We start from the raw sequence: 19,422 nt of genomic DNA, 5'->3' as shown, positions 1-19,422 counted from the left end.
TACTGCTCCCTGTTCCTCCCACTTAGTGCAGCTAAAAGCCCTGGACAGTATATATAAAACACACATAAGAAGATTTTGAGTGGGGAAGAAACGAAAGCAGGCTGCTTAGAGCCCTCATGCCCAGGGGAAGAACATGGCAGTGAGGCGCTTGGGTTTTCTTTTAGCCTCACATATCCCAGAGAAGGTGCTGGAAAAGTCAGCAACCAGGAAACACCAATGGACTCCATCAGAAGGCCCAAGAAAAACAAAAGGACTGGGAAAAGGGAGGCAGGGCATCTCTAGCAAGATAGAAAACATTTGGACATTAACTGCAGTACTTCAGGCAAACAGCACAGAAAAAACTGCAGCTTCACTCCCACCTCCATCAGCAGGAGGTCAGTGGGGAGCTAGACTTCTACCCTCACCCACCTGTAACAAGGTTCTCCCCTTCTGCTAGGGCTCTGTCAGACGGAGTTGGCTAGGGAGGCAGCACTTTCACCATCTCCCAGAAGCATCAGTGAAGGCCATGTGGAGAACCTTCAGCCCTCATCCAGTGGTAATGAGATATCCCTTTCCCTGCCGGACAGGATGGTGTCAGAAAAGACCAACAGGGACAGCTGGCGGGGGGGGGGGGGGGGGGGCTCAGTGGTTGAGCATCTGCCTTTGGCTTAGGGTGTGGGCCCAGAGTCCGAGATCGAGTCCCACATCGGGCTCCCTTTAAGGAGCCTGCTTCTCCCTCTGCCTATGTCTGTGTGTCTCTCTTTAATAAATAAATAAAATATTTGAGAGAGAGAGAAAGAAAGAGAAAGAAGGAAGGAAGGGAAAGAAAAGAAAGAAAGAAAAAAGAACCAACAGGGAAGCTGGGGTTCTAACCACCATTCAGAAGTAACAAGACTCCCTCTCTCCCTTCACCCTCCCTACCCCACACTGTGTCAACGAAGTCCATGCGAAGAGCAGTAATGTGGCATCCCTTCCCTTCTCAGCCAGGATGGTATCAGCAGAAACCTTGTAGAGCACCTAAACTTTCACCATCTCCTGGCAATGAGGCATTCCTCTCCCTGGTCTCCCAAAAGTCAGTGGGGGCCAAGTGGAAAACCCAGACATCTAACCCCATCTGGAAATAATGGAGCAGCATCCTTCTTCCCCCACTGTCGTAGCGCTGGTATGGTATCAGAGGAGGCCTACTGACACAGAAATTTAAAAAAGATCCAGAGTCCCATAACATAATACAGTGCAATTGAAGATTACTTCTTATACTAAGAACCAGGAAAATCTCTGTTGAGTGAAAAGAGACAATCAACAGATGCCAATACCAACACACAGAAGTTGGATTATCTGATGAGGAATTGAAAGCAGCCATTATAAAAATTTTTCACCAATTACAAACACACTTGAAACAAATGAAAAACAAATTCTCAACAAACACACAGAAGCTTAAAAATAAGGAGCAAATGGAAATTTTAGAGCTGAAAAACTCTGATAATGACAATTAAAAACTCAATAGATGGGCTCAACAGAGGAATGGAGTGGTCAGAAAAAAGAACCAGTGAGCTTGAAGATGGAACAATTCAGAAATTACCTAACTTGAACAAGAGAAAACAGACTGGAAAAAAAAAAAAAAGCCTCAGGGACCTGTGGGGCTCTAACAAAAACTCTAATGTTCTTATAATCAGAATCCCCAAAGGAGAAAGAGAACATGAGGCTGAAAAAAAATATTTTAAAAAGTACTTTTTGAAAGAATGAAACTTTCCCAGATTTTGCAAAGGATAGAAACTTGGAGAATTGCGAAGTGAGCTGATGTCAAACATCAGGTCTACTGCTGATAATCTAGAACTTTCTAATATACAGTACTGCTCAATTTTACATTGTCTGCTCACCAACAATGTTCTTATGAACCTAGGCTATCATTACATTTATAAAACTGTGCAATCTTGTTGCAATGTAAACTGTTCCTTTTTCTAGAATTATGCCTATTTGATATAAAAAAAGAACTGGCAGCACCAAAACACACCATAACTCAAAAAAGGCAGGCAAAATATTTATTTTCTTAAATGTATTCATGAGTGATTTGTTATCCTTAAAGAAGTCCTACAAATCAATAAAAATATTTATACCCCAATAGGAAATGGAGCAAAAAATACCAATATTTCCTAGAAGGAAAGGCATCAAGAAGAATAAAATACTTAGGCATAAATTGAACAAAAGAAGTGCTTACGCTTATGCTCTGGAAAGTGTAAAACATTGAGAATTTTAAAGACCTATATAAATTGGAAAGATACCCCATGTTCATGGATTGGAACACTCACTGTTGTTAAGATGGCAGTACTTCCTAGATTGTTGTACAGACTCAACTTGATTCTTCTCAGAATCTCAGGTTAATTTTTTGCAGAAATTGACAAGCTGATCTTAAAATTCATGTGGAAACTCAGGGGACTCAGAATAGCTGGAACAATCATGAAAAAGAGGAATAAAGTTGGAAGACTCACACTTTCCAATTTCAGAACTTACTTTGAAGCTATAGTAATCAACACAGTGTGATCCTAGTAGAAGGATGGACATCAATCAATGGAATGAAATTGAGAGACCAGAAATAAATCTTCACCAGAAATAAACAGTCAATTTGATTTTCAACAAGAGTGCCAAGATAATTATGGAGAAAGAAGAATCTTTTCAACAAATGGTGCTGGGATAACTAGATATCTACATGCGGAAGAATGAAGTTGGACTCCTCTCTCTCACCATACACAATAATTAACTCAAAATAGATCATAGGCCTGGTTGTAAGAGCTAAAACTTTATATAAAACATTTATTTTTTTTTAACTATAAAACATTTAGAAGACAGAAATAATTTTTCCTGACCTCGGAGCAAGCCAAGCCTTTTTATTAGGATCCAGCATCAAAAGGACAAGTGACTAAAGATAAAATAGATGAATTGGACTTCATCAAAATTGAAAACTTTTGTGCTTCAAAATATACCATTAAAATGAAAAGACAACTCACAAAATGGGAGAGGATATTTGCAAATCCTGTATCTGATAAGGCACTTCCAGAATATATAAAGAACTCTTTCAACAATAAAATATGGGCAAAAGATTGGATAGGCATATCTCCAGAGAAGATATGTAAATGTCCAACAAGCACATGAAAAGATGCTCAGCCTCATTACTCATTAGGGAAACACAAATCAAAACCAAAGTAAGATACCATTTCCCCCCTACTCAGATGGCTAAAATCTAAAAACAACAACAACGACGACAGATGATAACAAATGTTGGCAAGGTTGTGAAGATGTTGGAACTCTCATACATTGCTGGCGGGATTACAGAATGGTGCAGCCATTTTGGAAAACAATTTAGCATCTCCTCACGTGTTAGACATAGAGTTACCATGTGATCCAGCAATTCTACTGCCACGTACATACCCATGAGAAATGGAAACACATCCACTTAAAAATTTGTACATGGATGTTTATAGAAGCATGACTGTAATGGCCAGAAAGTGGAACCCACCCAAATGCCCAACACTTGATAAATGGGGAAGCAAAATGTGGTACAATGAAATATCGTTCAATAGCAAAAAAGAATGAAGTAGTGATACATGCTACTGCATGATGAATGAACCTTGAAAACATAGTGCTAAGAAGCCTGGCACAGAAAAAACAAATATTGTGGGGTTCTATTTATATGAAATGTCTAGAATATGCGAATCCTTAGAGGCAGAAAGTAGGTAAGTGTTGGCCAGGAATGAGGGGAAGAGAGTAAGGAGGGAGGACTATGGAATTTGGTGGTGGTGGGGAGGGTGTTGGGGAGACGACGAGGATCTCTTAAAATTAGATTCTGGTCATATTTGCACCACTCTATTAATACTAAAAGTCATGAATTGTACACTTTAAATAGGTGAATTTTGTGGTATATGAATTATATCAATAAAGTTATTAAAAAGGAAAAGCTATTTCTTCACTAACCAGTAATTACACTTTTAGGAATCTCTCCTAAGGAAATACATTCATTCATTCACTCATTCATTCCTTATGTATTGAGCCACACTGATCTAGTGGGTGTTGTTTTAGGCACTAAGTATACAACAGTGAGCAAGTTAAGTAGCTACAGAAGTCACACCCCCCACCTTATCCACAGTTTCATATGTGCAGTCAGCCACGGTGAGAAGCAGATAATCCACCTTCTGATAAATGGCCAGTAGTAGCCTAATGCTGTGTCACCACACCTGCATCACTCACTTCCCTTCATCTTATCACCTAGATATCTTACCACGTGACCTCACAAGAAGAGGGAGTACAGCATAAGTAGAGATTTTGAGAGAGACAACATTCACATAAATTTTGTACCATATTTGGTTATGATTGTTCTCTTTTATTATTGATTATTGTTGTTAATCTCTTACTGTGCCGAATAAGTTGAGCTTTATCACAGGTATGTACGTACAGGGGAAAACGTACTATGTATAGGATTCAGTACCGTCCATGATATCAGGCATCCCCTGGGGGTCTTGGAACATATCCATGGCAGATAAGGGTGGATGAGTGTAATCAGATACCATGATCTGAGGATTTGTTTTTTAAGGGATGTTCATAACATTAATTTAGACAGTAATAAAAAGCTGGAAACAAATGGTCCACTGGCAGACAAATTATGGCATATGGTAGAATGTTATGTAGCCATTTAAAATTAAGTTTTCACAGAATAGTCATTGATGTGAGAAAAGGATACAATATAATGTGAAATAAGTAAAATGCTACATGAAATATCATACACCACTCTGAAATCAATATTATTTCTGTAGGTAATGGTGTTGGATTTCGATTTTAGAGCCCACCTTTCTATCCATTATTGTTTCTTTCTTATGTTTTCCTAGATCTTCTAAATCTCTAACAATAAAATATTGTGTCTTTATAATCTTAACATCCGAGTTTCTGTTAACACCAAGCAAAAGCACTGAACCATTGCAGACTGTGCCCTTAGATGCTTGATAATAGGTTTGTTTCCTTCGAGGTTAAGAAAACAAAACTATGAGGGAGATCTAATTTGCTGCTAAATAAAAGCAGAATTTTTCATATTCCAGTAAAATATGGAGTTGTCCAATTTCAGAGAGGAAAGAAAGTATCAATTCTTGGGGCACCTGGGTGGCTCAGTCTGTTAAGCGTCCAACCCTTGATTTTGGCTCAGGTCATGACTTCAGGGTCCTGGGATCAAGCCCTGCCTCGAGCTCCATGCTCACCGGGGAGTCTGCTTAAAGATTCTCTCTCCCCCTCTGCCTTTCCCCTCACTCACATGCTCTCACGTGCATTCTCTCTCAAGTAAATAACTAAATCTTTTTTGTGAAAGTGTCAGCTCTTTATTAGGGGCTGTCACTTTTTCTTTGTGGCATGTGTTCTGTGTACACGTTGGTTGAGTTTTGCTTCTTTTTCAAAAAATTTAAATTCACTTAACGTATATTGTATTATTTTCAGAGGTGAAGTTCAGTGATTCTTGTCTTATATAATACTCAGTGCTCCTTTCATTACTCAGCTACCCCATCCCTCCCTTCCCCTCCCCTCCCCTCCAGCAACCCTTAGTTTGTTTCCTATAATTAAGAGTCTCTTACAGTTTGTCTCCCTCTCTGATTTTTTCTTGTTTTATTTTTTTTCCTCCCTTCCCCTGTGATCCTGTTTTGTTTCTTAAATTCTTTATATCAGTGAGATCATATGATAATTATCTTTCTCTGATTGACTTATTTCACTTAGCATAATACTCTTTAGTTCCATCCACGTCATTGCAAATGGCAAGATTTCATTTTTTTTGATGGCTGAGTAGTAGTCCATTGTGTATATTTATACCACATCTTTACTTATTCATCTGTTGAAGGACATCTGGGCTCTTTCCATAGTTTGGCCATTGTGGACATTGCTGCCATAACCGTTAGGGTGCAGGTGCCCCTTCAGATCACTACATTTATATCTTTGGGTAAATATCTAGTAGTGCAATTGCTGGATAGCAGGGTAGTGCTATTCTTAACTCTTTTGAGGAATCTCCATACTGTTTTCCAGAGTGGTTGCACCAGCTTACATTCCCACCAGCAGTGTAAGAGGGCCCCCCTTTCTCTGCATCTCACCAACATCTGTTGTTTCCTGACTTGTGAATTTTCACCATTCTGAATGAGGTGATAGCTCATTGTGGTTTTGATGTGTGTTTCCCTGATGCCAAGTGATGTTGAGCATTTTTTCATGTGTCTGTTGGCCATTTGTATATCTTCTTTGGAGAAATGTCTGTTCTTCTACCCATTTCTTGACTGGATTATTTCTTCTTTGGGTGTTGTGATAAGTTCTTTATAGATATTGGATACTAGCCCTTTATCTGATATGCCATTTGCAAATATCTTCTCCTATTCTGTAGGTTGTCTTTTGGTTTTGTTGACTGTTTGCTTTGCTTTGCAAAAGCTTTTTATTTTGATGAAGTTCCAATAGTTCATTTTTGCTTTTGTTTCCCTTGCCTTCATAGATGTATCTAGCAAGAAGTTGCTGCAGCCAACATCAAAGAGGCTTCTGGCTGTGTTCTCTAGGATTTTGATGGATTTTTGTCTCACATTTTAGTCTTTCATCCATTTTAAGTTTATTTTTGTGTATGGTGTAAGAAAGGAGTCCAGTTTCATTCTTCTGCATGTTGCTATCCATTGTCCACCACTTGTTGAAGAGACTTTTTTTCCATTGGATGTTCTTTCCTGCCTTGTTGAAGATTAGTTGACCATAGAGTTGAGGGTCCATTTCTGAGTTCTCTATTCTGTTCCATTCATCTTTGGCTGTTTTTGTGCCAGTACCATGCTGTCTTGGTGATTATAGCTTTACAGAAGAGCTGAAGTCTGGAATTGTGATGCCTCCAGCTGTGGTTTTCTTTTTCAACATTCCTTTGGCTATTTAGGGTCTTTTCTGGTTCCATACAAATTTTAGGAGCTTTGCTTCTCTCCGTATCAGCCTGTCAACAGTTCTACACCAAGAGCAGTCTTTAGTGAGTGCTCATTATGTGCTAGGCATTTTAAAACATTACCACATCTGGTCCTTTTTTTTTTTTTTTTTTTTTTTTTATTTATGAGAGGCACACAGTGAGAGAGAGAGAGGCAGAGACACAGGCAGAGGGAGAAGCAGGCTCCATGCACCGGGAGCCCAACGTGGGATTCGATCCCGGGTCTCCAGGATCGCGCCCTGGGCCAAAGGCAGGCGCCAAACCGCTGCGCCACCCAGGGATCCCCCACATCTGGTCCTTATGCCAGGCCCTTATGGCAGCTCCGAAGAAGGTGTAGTCATCCCTCTCTTACAGATGAACGTGTTCTAGCACATGAAGGACCCACAGCTGGTTTATGTCAGAGTCAGCACTCTAGCACAGGTGCCGTTCACATCAGGGCTTGTGTTCTTGACTGCTGCTCTTTGCCACCTGCTCTAGATCCATGAGGTGGAAAGTCAAAGGCCTTGCTCTGGGAGGAGTTGTCAGTCTAATGGAATTAAGCACACACAGAAAATAAAGCAGTATTTGGCACAGTCCTGAAATATTGGAAAAATCAGAAATAACAAAATATGAGAAAAAATACCGTACACAGTAACTGTAAAAGAATTCAGAAGAAAATTGAATGCTACAGACTCCTTTGCCCATTTCCAGAATATATTTATGCCATTGTTTGTTGCTTCTTATACCTCATATTATCTGTTTGTTTCCTCCATAATTAAAGTTACAAAGTTTAAAGTGCTGTGTAATTAAAAGAAAATAAACAGTATGTAAATGATTTAGTTTTGGGGATTTTTTTTTTACTGACTTATGTGAAGCTAGGTGTGTTTCCTGCTTTATTTGTAATTTGAAATGTATCCAGCTAGTGGCCAAAACATATCAGCATGTGGTAGTCTCTTAGTAAAATCCATTTCACCATCTAATCTTTGCTTGTTGCAGGCAACCTGGCTGTATGGCATCCAAATGACAGGTTTGCTCCTGGTCTGCATTCTTCAGTTTTTTAATTCTATGATTCTTGGATCATTGCTTATCAGTTTTAATCTTTCAGTATTAATTGCAAGAAAACTTCAGGTAGGACTTTTTTTTGGTCCTTAAAGCAAACTTTTTTTTTTAATTGTGTGGTTGGTTGGGCCTTATTTTTATACAGCGCAGAAAGGAAGATTTATGACCAAATTCCTACTAAAAAAGCACTGAGGACATTATTTAGGTGTTATGTGGGTCGTTTGTTTGTTTGTTTGTTTTTTACATGCATGGTCTAGCATTTCTGTTTTCAAGCTTTCTGATGGGCCATCCCTTTGTTTGTTTTTTTTTTTTTTTTTTTTTTTTTTTTTTTAAATTTTTATTTATTCATGATAGGCACACAGTGAGAGAGAGAGAGGCAGAGACACAGGCAGGGGGAGAAGCAGGCTCCATTCACCGGGAGCCTGACGTGGGATTTGATCCCGGATCTCCAGGATCGCGCCCTGGGCCAAAGGCAGGCGCCAAACCGCTGCGCCACCCAGGGATCCCCATCCCTTTGTTTTGACATCTTTTCTTAGAGATTTAGGAATCTCAGTTCAGGGATTAACCAAAAAAGCTTATTTGAATGCCATTGATATAAAGGTAAAAGAGCAAAAATCTTTAACCTTTGCGTGTGAATCCAAGAGTAAAAAGAACCCATTGCTTGGGGAAATATGTTCATCACAGTGTCCTTCAAGTTGGTGGACACCTTATTACTGATATCACAGCACTGAGCACAGCTCTTTACCCCATCGTTCCATACCATGGTCATTTTTAAGTGACTTAAAATTAACTCTGAGAATTTTGAGAATCCAAATACATACATTTAGAAATAAGGGGACACATTTGAAAACATTGAAAACATTGACCCGATCTTTTGGCTTTATTAAATAATTCAAATTTCTTAAAGTTACATGAGATTTAATTAAGAGTCCATTGTTTTTCTTCATATAATGTCACAGAGCCTGTTTTCTTTCTCATAAGCATATGAGAAACATTTCTCATAAACACTTTTATATCAAGAAGCTGTTTTACTTTCTGCTTTGGGAAGAATAAATCCTTTTTCTTTGGAGGGAGGCTGTCATGGACAAGCTGTCACAAAGATTTTTAAAAACAGGCTTTAGTTGATTATCTAAAACAGTAGTTCTCATTCATCCTTCTAACTTTAATTATAAATAAAAATCATGCATATTTAACTCCTTAGATGATATTTGATAATCTGTAAAGTTATCTAAGGGTTATGAGAAAACTATTATGTATCAAAGAGCACAATTTACCTTCTTTAATACTGACAGCTCTTTTATTTAATTGGGTTATGGCTATGTCTGTGCTATTTGAATTACTGGATCAATGATCACAAGATTTGTTCAGTCCCTGTATCCTGAGTACCTTCTGGCAGACGCCATGCTCTGGTTGCGAAGGTCTTTTAAAAAAAAGGAAGACTAGGACAGTTCTCTGGTCTTATGAAGCATATTAAGGAATTCATTTACTATTATATTAGAAATTTACAAATACTAAGACATTGTAACCTCATAGAAATTAGGTTATATTTTCCACATATTTTCTCTGTATGTTGCATGATCTGATATTTTAAATCCTTAAGTAATCTCATCTTAAGTGCTTATAAAATAATCTAAGAATTAAAACTCAACTGTTTTAATTTCTAGAAAAATCTGAAGACTGGAAGCTTCCTTAATAGGCTTGGGAAACTATTGTTACATTTATTTGCAGTTTTGTGTTTGACACTTTTTCTCAACAGCATTATTAAGGTAAGTTAATAAAACAACCCTTAATTTACATTACTACAGAATGACCAGTTTTACTTGTAACAAGCTCTGCTTTAACTTTGTCTCAATAACAGTTTTCTTGATTTTAATCATGGATTTCTGTTTGCTCTTTTTTTTTTTTTTTTTTTTTTTAAAGATTTTATTTATTTATTCATGATAGACACAGAGAGAGAGAGGCAGAGACACAGGCAGAGAGAGAAGCAGGCTCCATGCACCGGGAGCCTGACGTGGGATTCGATCCCGGGTCTCCAGGATCGCGCCCTGGGTCAAAGGCAGGCGCTAAACCACTGCGCCACCCAGGGATCCCTGTTTGCTCTTTTTTAAAGGATTTTTACCCATTTATTTGAGAGAGAGAGCATGAGCGGGGTGGGGGTTGGAGCAGAGGGAGAGGGAGAAGCAGACTACCTGCTGAGTATAGAGCCTGACATAGGGCTCAATCCCATGACCGTGAGATCATGACCTGAGCTAAAGGCAGATGCTTAACTGACTGAGCCACCCAGGCGCCCCTGTTCACACTTTAATATGTTCTAACTTGAACTCACTTTGTGAGTTATTAAACTTTTTAAAAGCTCAACTTTAAAAGCATTAAACAAGTGTTTCTCTAAATTTAAAAATTCTGCTTTTTAGAGAGCATTTTCTTGCACTCTGGTACAAAAAAAAAAAATGACTCTTTTGTTATTGGGTTAAGGTAAATAACGTGGCAGGGCATCTGGCTGGCTCAGTTGTTGGAGCATGCGACTTTTGGTCTCAGTATGGCCCTTTGGAGCTTCATGTTGGACGTGGAGATTACTTATTAAAAAAAAGAGAGATAATAAACTGATTTTACTGTCAGAACCACAGTGATTTATTAAGATGATTTTGCCCCTTCTAGAAGGCTGGTTTCAGAACAGGAGACATCTGCATGTACAAGACAGACTCCTTCTCTTCCATAAGAGAATGGCAGTCCCTCTTCCTGTCTGTTGACTATCAAAGGCTCTCACTCATCCAGCCACATTAAACACTACCACTCCGGGTCCTTGCCACTATGTTCTTAAGCCCCATACAGTTCAGTACTTATCAAAAGCTTATTTGAGCTGAGCGATCAGCATTTCTGAAGGATTGGCTGAAAGATATGCAGTTCATCCATTCCCCCGCTCTAGATATTCAGTGATCTGTGCCTGGATTAAGCCAGTAGAGAGCTGCCTGCCTGGACCATTGATTCTTGACTTCCCAAAGAATAACATCTATTGAATTGTACTTGATGTCTTGCCAACTACATACAATGAGAGGAATTTAAAAAAAAACCTTCTCTGAGACTCCTGCTGTTTTTACTGTACCCATGGGGAAAATTTCTCTTGAGTCTCAGTTCTAGGAGGGCTAGCATCTCTTTTGAACAACTGGTTTGTTTTAATCTTAGAACTTATGCTTTTATCTCTGTCTGCATTTACTAGTTGAATGTTTTAAGCCCAAATTTGTGGATCATCTCTAGTGAATGTATTTTATGTACTAACCTTACTTCCGGGTTCATCTTCTTTTCTTTTCTATCTTCATTTTCCTTCTGACAGGATTTCTTCACCCATTTATGTTATATGGATTTTTATAAGCTATATATTAAAAATAAAATTATATGAATTAAAATTATAATCACTAATGATACGCACTGGCATTTGTCAGTTCACCCTGAGGGCCACCATGGGGCCTTTAGTTGTCTTTGTGTGGATAAATCTTCTGTCAGTCGTGCCTGCAGACAGAAACCCCAAAGCCAGACAGGCCCTGTGGGCTCTGTATCTGTTTGAGGTTTCAGATCATCATATTATTGGTTTTCTGATCAAAAAATTTGTACTCTACTGGGGTTCAGCTCTCTCCCTCTCTCTGAGACCAAAGAAGCTCACCTTTTATCTATTTTACATGTTAAGTTCAACATGTAAGATATTTTAAAAAATGATTCTGCTTAAAAAAAAGAAAAAAGGAACGGAGAGAGCTTGAAAGTCCCTGTGTTAGAATTCCTCAGTTCTAACAACTATTGAGAATATTTGCTGATTTCATAAACATATGCACACAGTTCAGTGAAACTAGACACTAAATACATGTATTCAATGGGAAATTATCAGGAAACCATGCATAAGGCACTAATAACAATTTTCATTTTCTTCCTCCCTGATAGAAAATTCTTAATCTGAAGTCAGACGAACACATATTTAAATTTCTGAAGGCAAAATTTGGGTTTGGAGCAACAAGGTATGACCGAATTTAAAATTTGCTTTTTTATATTAATTCTACAGGGACTTTAAAACTTAAGTTGTCATTATGCTTTCAACTATTAATTCCAAGCTGATTTTGAGGGAAAATTTGTGGTGTACTTGTCTTGTACTGAATTTAATACTTGGCTTTGTTTTCATTTGTTCCCTAGAGATTTTGATGCAAATCTGTATCTGTGTGAAGAAGCATTTGGCCTCTTACCTTTTAATACATTCGGAAGGCTTTCAGATACTCTCCTTTTTTATGCTTACATATTTGTTCTATGCATCACAGTGATAGCAGCCTTAGCGGTTGCCTTCCATAACCTCAGGTACGGCATGTTCCAGAAACCTATCCCATGCTTAATGAACTTGGTCTGTGTTGCAGAAAAACTACAAGGTTGAAATTCAAAATATCACACACAAATAGGGTAGTATTGTCCAGCTCAAGGGAGGGGATTGTAATCAGATTAGAGTGGACTACACACTCAGTAATTAAGGATCGACCAGCTAAGGGACAGCAGACAGCAGGCAATGCAGTAAAAACAGGTCTGGGAACTCTGTCCTCTTCGAGCCAGTTCCGCCTTATGCTTATTATGGAATGAGGATACTCAGAGGACTTCCTCTATGGGGTTTTGTGAGAAACACGAAAGTTCAAACAATAGTACTTAGAATGGTACCTCACTTCTAGAATATTTTGTAGATTTTAGTTGTCATTAACTGGTATTATTACTGACTCATAGTCTCCATTTTGTTCTCAGTATTAGTTTCCCATTCTTTTTCTCCTTTTCATCTAGCTGCCTTTTTTTATTGCTCGTGAAATATTGAGAGTTAACTATTGTTTGTTTTGTTGTGTCTCGTTAAGGGGCTTATAAAGTTGGAGTGGACCATAACTATTAGCATGCACCAAAGTCTTCAGTAATAATTGACTATGTCTAAAAAACCTCACATGTCTACTAATCTGCTAAAAGAAAGAGCACAGGAGTATAAAGACTTTTTTTAAAGCTTGTAGAATACCTACCTACAAAGCCGATGGAGGTTTCTGCATTTACTATCCATGTTAAATTGAAAGAAAATTAAGTGTAAGAAATTGAAGCTACTGTCATTTGTGAAAACTTAATGAAGCTCAGAAGGAAGCCCTTTTCTCTGTAGTTATCTTGCCAATTAAGGTGCTGGTGAGCTGTGATTCGCAGCCACCAGAGAGCTGTGCTGGGAAAGGGCATTAAAATGAGTCCAGATCAGTTGAGATGTTTTATGATTATTGAGAGTGAAGCCACATTGAACCATGAAAATATTTCATTGACTATAAACTATTTTAGTATCTTTCAGAAGTGTTCTTAGCCCGATATCTAGCCCAAGATAAAATTTAGCCCTGTGAAAATAGATGGAAATTATTCTAGACAGTGTAATTTAATATTATTCCAGACACGCCAAGTGTCGACAGGACTCTAGACTGCATGCAAAGCAGGAAGTTCAGTTGGCCTGCAGTATTTTGTGAAAATGTCTGCCATGCTCAATGTGAATCTATGAGCTGTCTCTGCAAGCTCACTTGGTGTATGATTGTAGGTAAAGATTTTAGGGATCCCTGGGTGGCGCAGTGGTTTAGCGCCTGCCTTTGGCCTGGGGCGCGATCCTGGAGACCCAGGATCGAATCCCACGTCAGGCTCCCGGTGCATGGAGCCTGCTTCTCCCTCTGCCTGTGTCTCTGCCTCTCTCTCTCTCTCTCTCTCTCTCTCTCTCTCTCTGTGACTAAATAATAAATAAATAAAAATTAAAAAAAAAAATTTTAGAGCATCCTCATCTACCAGGTAGGGGTATTGGAACCTTATTAGAAGAAAAGCATTACATTAATTAAAGTAATTTAAGATTTATAGTATCTTATTTTTAATTAGCTTTTAAATAATTTGAAGGATATTTTATCAGTGCCAAGTACTTGAAGTATTTCTACCATTTTAGTACTAGGAAGGATGATACTATTATGTTTATGCAACACATCTGCATTAGTGTGAAGAATAGGATTGCAAGGGGATTAACTCATGGGCTTTGTATTTATGGGATTAATCAGAGCTTTCCAGCTTGGTCGGGGAGATGGGGAGAGGTGTTGCGAAATTCTCTTAGGTATCAAGGGAAGATGAGAACATATGTTCTCTTTGTCTAGAGCAATCTTTTAGTAGCAGCATAGAAGCCAGAGTTTGGGTTGTAATATATAACATCTAAGTAAAGATTATTACCAGTGGTGAAAATTACCCTAGAATATCAGTTTAATTTTCATGTGAATCTAGGGTGATGAAAGAATTTCTAGGAAAGAAGAGTTCTCTAGTTACATGGAACCATCATACATATTCCAAGTCTATGGGATTTTATGAAGGGTAAGTGAGGCCTCTGTAAAAGGTATTGTTTTTATCTTAAATTGATAGCCCTTCTTGCTCTCTCCTCACTCCCTTGACAACAAATGGTACAACATCCAAACCCACTTGCCCATTTTAGCATCTCTAAAGTTCAGACAACCAGATAGGACAGTATGCACTTCCCCAGTGTGATGCAATTTAGAGTACAGCATATCCCCCATACAGTGTTCTTGCCAGAATAAATGAACTTGACTCTAATAATTAACCTCTAGATCTAATTACAAGTTTATAAGGAGCATGGGAATAGAGAAATGTATTAAACACCGCCACAGGGAGACAATCAGCCAAATCCAGAAGGTGGGAGTAGTTAAAGGACAAATGATATGTTTCCTTCAGCCAGTAAACGGCCTCCAAGTGGAGGATACTTTTATTGATTGAAAATAATTTAAAGAGATGTTGATGTAATGCAGTGTGAAAGCTGTGGGTCCTAATTCAAAGAAACCCTGAAAAAAAAAAAAACAATGGCAACGGAAAATGGAGCAAGAATTGGGTGTTAAGTGATAAGGAATTGTTTATTTTATGGGTCTACTTTTAATATAGCCACGTTTGATTTAAAACATCATGTTAGACATCTTTAATGAGGTATTGTTTGGTTAAAATGTGATCATTTGTTCATAAAGGAAGTGAATTCCACATTTATGGATTCATTTTTATTTTTTTCTTATTTGTAAAAACTTGTAAAATGCTAGTAACTCATGAAGTATCTTTAAAGATACCTTGCAGTTTAAGTGATTCCAAAAGAATTTTTTCTATTTTCCTGTAACTTAAAGGGTTGAACATTCTAAATTTTTACTTAAAATGAAATTGGTTGAAGTTTAGTTATTAATGCATTAAGTTATAACAGTTTTATCCTCACGAATTCAGAATTGAGTGATGCTGATTCATTTTATCTTAGAGCAATAACACATTTCTAAATCACGAAGGCGTAAGTTTCTGTTATCTCTAAAAAAGATTTAACTAACTTGAAGTTATGTATCCAGCTCTAATTTTGTATGTGTGCTATTTTATTCAGTGACTCCAAAAGCCAGCAATCCACGGGTCAGACGGGAAAGTGCACGATCATCCTGAAACCAGAAACTGCCTACAACCTAATACATACCATTCTGTTTGGATTCCTGGCATTGAGTACAATGAGGTATTTTGCTTTATCTGTTTGCTTAAGTCTTTTATTCGACCACCCTTTCTTTATCTGACATATTTTTGCAATGTGGTTTGGAAACTAACACTCTTCTTCATTGATAATTATGCTTCCCATAAAAATGTCCTTATTTAGCATCTTCTCCAGTACAAAATATTATTAATAACCAGTTTTTCCCCCTAATTACCAACATTCCTCTCTTTTTACTTATATGATTTTCTCGAAAGGCAATAATATTCATAACTAACCCTTTGGCAGATGGTTCCTGCACAGCTTTAGTCAGATTTTCCTATCACAGACGGTACAGCTGTGTCGCATGTCACACTGCAGTCTGTCCGCAGCTGGCACTTGTCGAACTTCGCCTGTCTCTGTTCTTACAGAATGAAGTACCTCTGGACGTCGCACATGTGTGTCTTCGCGTCGTTTGGTTTATGCAGCCCTGAAATATGGGAATTACTTCTGAAGTCAATCCATCTTTATAAACCAAAGAGGGTCAGTGCTGTCCCTTTGCCATTTCACTTTTATTGCTAAGAGTTTTAGGATTTCTTTCATACCAATTCTTGTTGTTTTCAGTAGTTGCCTGATGAAACAGAAACTAAAGTTTGAAGCTGAAAATAGATAACGGACACATTATGATTTTTTTTTTTTTTAATTTTGAACAGTGATCGTGAGCAGGGGAAGGGGGAGGTGCAGAGGGAGAGGGAGAGAGAGAAACTCCAACAGGCTCCATGGCCAGCAACAGAGCTAGAGGTGGGGCTCGGTCTCAGAACCCTGAATCATGACCTGAACCAAAATCAAGTGCCCTGACACATGATTTTATAAGGAGTTATTTTTAAAATAATTTTACTATTAATTTTATTTCTAAATCCTTTATTTTTAACCAGACCATAAGTTAGATATGCTCATTATACTGAATTTAGAAATACTGTAAAGCACACCAGGAAAAATTAAAAATCACCAATAACCCCACAGTTATCCAGACTTATCACTATTATAAGTTATACCTAGAACAAATATTAATAAGTGCATGGTTATGACTAATAGGCTGTAAATGCAGTTTTGAGTTGTTCTCCCGTGTAATTTCACAAGGTGGCAACATGATAGAAGCTGTGAGTATCTCATGAGTGATTGGGACCCAACCCTTACATTGACTTAGATGGTGGGCAAGTTGGAGAATTGGGCTCTATTAAAGTACATTTCTGTTGTTTTAAAAAGAAAAAAGTCATATGTTTACAAAGCAACACTGTAAGGCAAAAATACCTGTGATCTAAATAATGTCTTTCTTATATAGATATGTATAATGCGATATTCAGTACCGATATTAATACTGCTGTATCTGTGCTATAAGGTAAGACTGATTTTCCTCATTCTTGCCATCATTAATTTAGCAGAATAATTGCTTTGATTCATTGTATTCTGTGTGTTATTGGCAAATAGAATGGTTTGCTGAGGTCACAGACATCTCCTTCGCTTCTCATGAAGGCATTTGGCACTGACAGGAAAACAATCTGTTTCCCAAATAGAATTTAACAAGTAAAAACATTATAGCAAAAAGAACCAGTTTAATTTTTCTAATTAATTTTGGTTTTGACTTAACTATTCAGCTAATGCAAATTTTGAAAATAAAGGTATTTTCTGACCTATATTGAAATGAATAAAGCAGAAAAATAATTTACCCCCGTTACCTGTTTTATAGAGTAAGAGATACCGAAATGCATCTTACTTTAACCTGCATGTTTTATTAGATGCTTACGATCATCTTTGTAAGAGCCTGGGCGTATGTAAATATGTACAGTCCCAGATTAGCCTCTTAGCCTTCCTTGTTAGCTGTCCTTCAGTTTCAATAGGAAATTGTGAAATTCTTCATATTCTCAGTTGACTGCTTTCTGAAATAGCTTTAACTGTGTGCTTCAGTTCTGAGAATCTTCTGTAAGAGACAGGGAGTCGCCAGTCAGGCTGACTGTTTGGTGACCCTTTTGTCATGTCTTTGAGATTTAGAGGCTCGAATCTGTACCTGGGCAGGGAGCCCAGACTTTGCTATACAACTGAGCTTTCACCCTCTCTTTTTAAAGAATCTGACATATTTTTCTAAGTTTAGGGTTTTCTTACTTTCATACTCTACTGTGTCCAGCCCCTCATTTGGGCGGAGGCTACAAGGAGGAGGGGGTCCCCCATAGAGAGGCCCAGCTAGAGCAGTGCTCAGCTTCTGGTTTTATTTGCTTAGCCCTTCACGTAAGATTTTATCTGAAGCCAAGGTTTTAGGCTAAAAGTCATGTTTGGTAATATGGGATGATTCTATTGTAAATATTTCCAAAAAGTATGATTTATCATGTTCCTATTTATCAAAACATTTACTGTTGCAGGTAGAGCACTGTGCCTACTCAGATACTAGAAAACATAGAAACAGGTTATTTCTTCCACCCTGCCCCTGGGAATTTTATTACCCTAAATGTAAATAAATGAAACTTCCTTAAAACCTCTGGAAGGCAACAACTAAAGATTAAATAGAATATATGTTTAGTAACGAATGAGGTAACTTGACCTCTTCACATTGGTTCTGAGTGATAAAACGCCCTCCTCGCAGGAAAGATTGAGTTCATCATGTTTCTTGTCTCGCACTAAAGATATACGCACACAATCACAATCTTTTTTCCTGAGTCTCTGTGTGCGTAGACTGACTTCTTAGGTCTCAGCCATGTATTTGGAATTTTATTGATTTTTTTTTACAGCTATTTGGGGACTTAAATCTCTTGTTCTTGGTGAAATTGAGGAAGGACTGTATAGAATAAATTACACTATACAGTACTGATTCTCAGAGTATGGTCCCCAGTCAAGCAGCATTAGCATCACTTAGGAACTTGTTAGAAATACAGAGGTTTGTGGCTCACTCCAGACCAGTCCTACTGAATCAAAAATTTTGGGAGTCTAGAAATGTGTTTTCCATGGCCCTCTGGGTGGGGGCTAATGCATAGAACGGGGCTTCTTGGCAGTGGCGCTACTGACATTCTGGCTAGATAAATCTTTGTTCTAGGGGGCTGTCCTGGGTGTCAACATCCCTACTTTCTACCCACCTAAGTGCCAGTAGCACCTCCCTCCAATCGTGACAGTCAAAAGTCTCCAGACATTGGGAAACATCCCCTTAGGGGTGGGGCAAAATCTTTTCCTCCACCCACCCCTCTTGAAAACCATTACTATAAAAAAAAAAAAAAAAAAAATGATAGCACCAAAAAAGCCGTCATTTCCAGGAAATCTATGTAGACATTCTTTGAGTAAGAGAGTCAGTAACTTGGAAGACTCCTTCCAAAGATTGGCCTGATCCACATAGCCCTTCTTAGTACTGGACTTCAGGAGAGACACCGATGCATCCAGCTTTGACTGTTGAAATGGTTTAGATATTCCAGCCTCTCAAAATTTAAAATCACAAAGACAATAAAGATGTTATGTATATTAAGAAGTACCCTGAAACTGAAGCTGTTTTCCAACTATTGAACAGAACTACCTTTAAGTAAAATGAACTCCTATATTTCAAAGCCTGATTTTGAGTTTTACAGAGCGATTGTAATAAGGATTTCAGATTTTCTTGTTAATGGTAGCAATTTTGCTTTATGTCTCTTTAGGACAATACTGTTTAAAAGGGAAAAGCATGCACTTCACTCAAAAGTCGGGAGTTTAGTGAAATTACTACCCTCGTGTTGATTAACTTACTAGTGTTGCTGAAATCTCCTATCATTTAGAAACAGCAGTTAGTTAATCTAACACTTATATTCACATTGTTTAAGAAGTTTACAGGTGATATTACTAGATTTGAACATTTTCAGAATTAACAACAGCAACTCCCACGCTAGAAAAATATCTTACATCCATTGAATTCACAGATTTTGAAATATATTTTATACCAAAAGAA

The 19,422-nt window shown here is 37.9% G+C and overlaps 1 protein-coding gene across 5 annotated transcripts in view; it reads left to right on the top strand.

The window, feature by feature from the left end:
- DPY19L3 (dpy-19 like C-mannosyltransferase 3) overlaps positions 1-19,422 on the top strand; it is a 69,957-nt gene that overhangs the window by 34,288 nt on the left and 16,247 nt on the right. For all 5 annotated transcript variants that reach the window (XM_077856372.1, XM_077856353.1, XM_077856362.1 and 2 more), the window contains 7 exons: positions 7,910-8,041; positions 9,637-9,738; positions 11,900-11,973; positions 12,146-12,304; positions 15,393-15,515; positions 15,899-16,010; positions 16,810-16,866. In XM_077856372.1, the coding sequence (XP_077712498.1) occupies positions 7,910-8,041; positions 9,637-9,738; positions 11,900-11,973; positions 12,146-12,304; positions 15,393-15,515; positions 15,899-16,010; positions 16,810-16,866 (759 nt within the window). The remainder of the gene's footprint in view (positions 1-7,909; positions 8,042-9,636; positions 9,739-11,899; positions 11,974-12,145; positions 12,305-15,392; positions 15,516-15,898; positions 16,011-16,809; positions 16,867-19,422) is intronic.

Source organism: Canis aureus, chromosome 1 (assembly GCF_053574225.1).
Source record: "Canis aureus isolate CA01 chromosome 1, VMU_Caureus_v.1.0, whole genome shotgun sequence".
In the NCBI taxonomy this organism is placed as follows: domain Eukaryota; kingdom Metazoa; phylum Chordata; class Mammalia; order Carnivora; family Canidae; genus Canis; species Canis aureus.
This window is presented reverse-complemented; position numbering and strand designations above follow the sequence as displayed.